Genomic DNA, 3962 nt, shown 5'->3' on the forward strand with positions numbered 1-3962 from the left:
GTGAAGATGACAAAGGGGGAACAAAGGGCGAGAAAGAAAAGGCAAGGGCATGGCGATCACGGGAACGTAGCATGCGGCTGTGGGAACGTATCTACAGTGTCCAAACTGGGATGAGCTAGGAAAGGAAACGGTCCGGAAATGGAAGGTGGGCGTCAAAGGAAAGGGAATGGGCGGCAAAAAGGGGCGTCTGTCCAACGTCCGTGACAGCTGACGCTCCCTGCACAGCTGCCTCCCGCGTTCTTTGAGTGGTACAAGGACCTTTACGGTGCTCCTCCTTCCCCAGCCGTCATTCGCCTTCTGAAACACGATCTGATGCAAAAGATCTGGCTCGAATTACTCGACCCCCAGTTTATGCACACCTATGTACACGGAATTCTGGTCGATTGTGGTGATGGTGTTTTGCGTCGTCTATTTCCACGTATCTTCCTGTACTCGGCGGACTACCCAGAGAAGTGAGTCCATCTGTTCCTCTACGGTACTACACGTTGCTTATTGCCTAATGATAGATGTCTCGTTGCCTGCCTCAAGTTTCTCGCAAAATGTGCATGTCCCGAGTGTCTGATCGAGAAAACCGACTTTGACGAGATGGGTACGGAAACAGACCTCCAAAATTGTGTCGTGAAGAGGCGCGTTGATTCCAACGTCCTACACGCAGCTGTTGCGAAGGCCCGTGAATGGATCTTCAACCTCGGTCGCACCCCCGAGGGTTGCAACGTTAAGGCGACGGTGCTGAACAAGGTCTCGATCACTCCTACCCGGGTATGTCCACAAACATTCAACGCCTGATAGCTGTCCTAACAATAGTCTGCACAACAGTCCGCATTTTCCATTCAATTTGCCAAATTTAAGAAGAACGTGTACAATCTCTTCGTGCCGGATTTGATGCACGAGTTTGAATTAGGCGTGTGGAAATCGACTTTCACTCACCTTATTCGTGTCCTCATCGCCGCCGGGCAAGACGGGGTCCAGATGCTTGACGAGCGGTTGGTCACTGGCCTCGCATTGAGTTGTCTCAACGCCGCTGATTATCCACCCCAGGTTCTCGCGTGTCCGGACATTTGGGCGCGGTGTCATCTGTCCTTTTGGAGGGAACATCTCCGGAATGAAGAAGCTTGCCGCAAGGGACTTTGAGCAAATATTGATTGTATGCCTTTTTACGTTGCAGGGCCGCACTACTACAACATGCTAATGTGCCGAATAGTGCTCCATGCCGGTTTTCGAGGGCCTTCTGCGCGAGCCATACAACACCATCATCCTCGACCTCATCTTTCAGTTAGCCTGCTGGCACGCCTACGCGAAGCTGATGCTTCATACCGAGCCGACCCTCGGCGCCTTTGAGGCCACTACGGTTTCCCTCGGAAAGGCCATGCGTCGATTTGTCAGTAAGGTCTGCCCCGCTTTCCACACTAAGGAGCTCCCGAGGGAGACACAGCCGCATCAACGGCGCAAGGCCGCATCCCTCCCGAAGACAGCTGGACAGCATGCAACTACATCCGAGGACGACTCGGCAGCGAAGGTGAAGACGTTCAATATCAATACCATCAAGTATCACCGTATGGCCGACTACACCTGCATGATTCGTCGCACGGGCACATCGGACAATTCGAACACTCAGACGGTAAGTACAAGCATGGTATCCAATGCATATCCTCGAAATTCTAAGGGTGCGGCAACGGTGTTGGTCTCCGTCCATGTACACCTTGGAATGGGATGCTGTGGTGAGCATGTATGAGATTGCGAGCATGGTTGTCAGTCGTGCCCCTGGCATCATGTTTATGCTCTCAAGCGGTGTGCAACGGTCTCGGCACCACTGACATCGTGTCCGAAGTCTGACGTTCAGATGAGATGCATCTATGTCCGATTGTGGTGGAACGAGCACGAGTTTACGTGAGGTGGATGCCTTGGTAGCCACCAGCCAACGCGAGCTGCTCACAATTGCTTTGTGCTCTACTCTTTTGGCGATGATCACGGTGGGGACAGTGAGGTCCAAAACCGTGTGTCGACATCCTGCCGATCTGCATGGCTACCATCTTCGTCATCGTGTACATGTTCGTCAAATCCTTACCTTAGAGGAACGAGAAGCCGAACCCGACTCCACTCGTCCAGATCGCTGTCATCGCCGACATCCTCCCAATCTGCATGGCTACTATCTTCGTAGTCACGTACATGTTTGTCTAGTCCTTCCTTGACAGGAACGGCAAGCAGAACCCGAGTCGACTCGTCCGCATCGTGGTCATCGTGATTGGTCCGTGTCGACATGGCACACGTGTGTACAGCAGGGTCTATTCAGGGTTCAGTACTTACTTCGTACTTTTCTAGGGCGAATTGGAACACAGGCGACTGAAGAGTTTTTACAAACGCACTAACAAGAACCGGTCCTTTGGACGTCAGGTGGCCACGGAGGTACGCCGACAGGCAATCCTTGATCGGATTAGCCGCGGCATTCCAGCATCATCGAAGCGACACAAGACACAAAATTGACAAACGTCAACTAGGCTCGGTCGACGCGATCTCCGTGTTCGGTTTGAAGAACAGCAACCTCTCAGCGATACTCCCTTGACCGACCACCACCACATGTCAATAGAGCAACGCTACCCCGAGAACATACTCGACTTCATGCAGACAAACACCGGTGATCCAGCGTGCACGGTACGTATGAACACTTACAAGTACTATGACATTGATTGATACAAATTCCAGGACTTCTTACGCGATCTCAAGGGACACCTACTACTTCGGTTACGTGGTGGGGCCGCCATCCCAGTAGATCACGAACCCACTGACGCCGACCTCGCTTACGTCCGTATATGTGCGAATCAACTCTACCACCAGAAAGTCCTCCGTGTCAATTATACAACATACAATATGCGCCGCTCGCAGGACTCCATCAATCCGCAGACGCACCCCGACATCATGATGGTTGCGCCTGAGGGCAGCACACATCCATACTTGTACGCACGTGTCATAGGCCTTCTTCATGTCAACGCATACCTTGCTGGAGACGACTTGTCTGGCGTGGAAGACACGGAGCCGAGGGCGGTTCAAGTGTTGTGGGTTCGATGGTTTGATGTTGACACAAGCGCGCCAGGCATCAAGTCACGACGCTTGCCACGTCTCAAGTGGGCTAGCACCGACGATACCCCCTTTGGTTTCATCTCTCCACGTCAGGTCCTCCGCACCGCGCAGCTTATTCCAGCCTTCAACCATGGACAGTCGGACACAGCACTCCCCGGCCCAAGCATCGCCCGACAAGACGACGAAGACGACATTGACTGGATTGACCATTACGTTGGAATGTAAGTAATGTATTAACAGATTCTTTCCACTCTACTAATAATGGCCCAGATTTGTCGACCGTGACATGTTTATGCACTACTGCGGAGACGGCGTGGGTCACCAGAACACCACCAACAATGAAGCCCCACGCCCACATGCAAATATGGATCTGAATGATGAACTCGACCCCGACATACTACCTCAAGTGGACACAGAAGCCGATGTCATAGTGGTGGACGTGTTGAACTTGGACTTATCCGGTCCGGACTACACGAGGCTATGCGTCTCCTAGCGCTTAGCTGTAGTCGCTTATGTAGTATGTTACCATATTTGGGACTCTCTGCTCGTGTACTATAGCTATGCTTCGGGACTCTTCTGGTACTGTCTAGGACAATCCGTACTACTCCAGAACGGTCTAGACAGGTCTATGCCTTACTCATCTCTTACTCATCCTATGGTGCGATACGTCGCAATTCTTTCACCATTGTATTATTCATCGCACTATGGTACATGTGACTAACCACTCTTCGATTAGTCATGGACACTTCTCTGTAGTATATAAGGACTTCAGATTGTGTCCTCCCTCTTCAGTCTTTCCTTACTGACTGAAGAGTGAGTACTTCATTACCTTTACCTCTAACTTGTAGTTACTTACTTAACCTTTGTAGTCTTGCTTCGACTCTAGG

The 3962-nt window shown here is 51.6% G+C and overlaps 2 protein-coding genes across 2 annotated transcripts in view; both read left to right on the forward strand.

Moving 5' to 3' along the window:
- The window catches only part of DICSQDRAFT_72089 (uncharacterized protein), a gene marked incomplete at both ends in the record, with an annotated part of 7931 nt that extends 6800 nt beyond the window's left edge, over positions 1-1131 (forward strand). The window contains 3 exons of the mRNA XM_007371049.1: positions 226-452; positions 507-759; positions 817-1131. Coding sequence (XP_007371111.1) covers positions 226-452; positions 507-759; positions 817-1131 — 795 coding nt within the window. The remainder of the gene's footprint in view (positions 1-225; positions 453-506; positions 760-816) is intronic.
- A 1794-nt stretch (positions 1132-2925) lies between these two features.
- DICSQDRAFT_29860 (uncharacterized protein) lies at positions 2926-3400 on the forward strand (the record flags this gene model as incomplete). Its single annotated transcript, XM_007371050.1, has 2 exons — positions 2926-3296; positions 3346-3400. Coding segments are annotated over 2 exons (426 nt in total), but the record flags the coding sequence as incomplete, so codon positions are not given.
- Between the last annotated feature and the right edge of the window lie 562 nt (positions 3401-3962).

This window comes from Dichomitus squalens (genome assembly GCF_000275845.1).
Source record: "Dichomitus squalens LYAD-421 SS1 unplaced genomic scaffold DICSQscaffold_86, whole genome shotgun sequence".
NCBI lineage: Eukaryota > Fungi > Basidiomycota > Agaricomycetes > Polyporales > Polyporaceae > Dichomitus > Dichomitus squalens.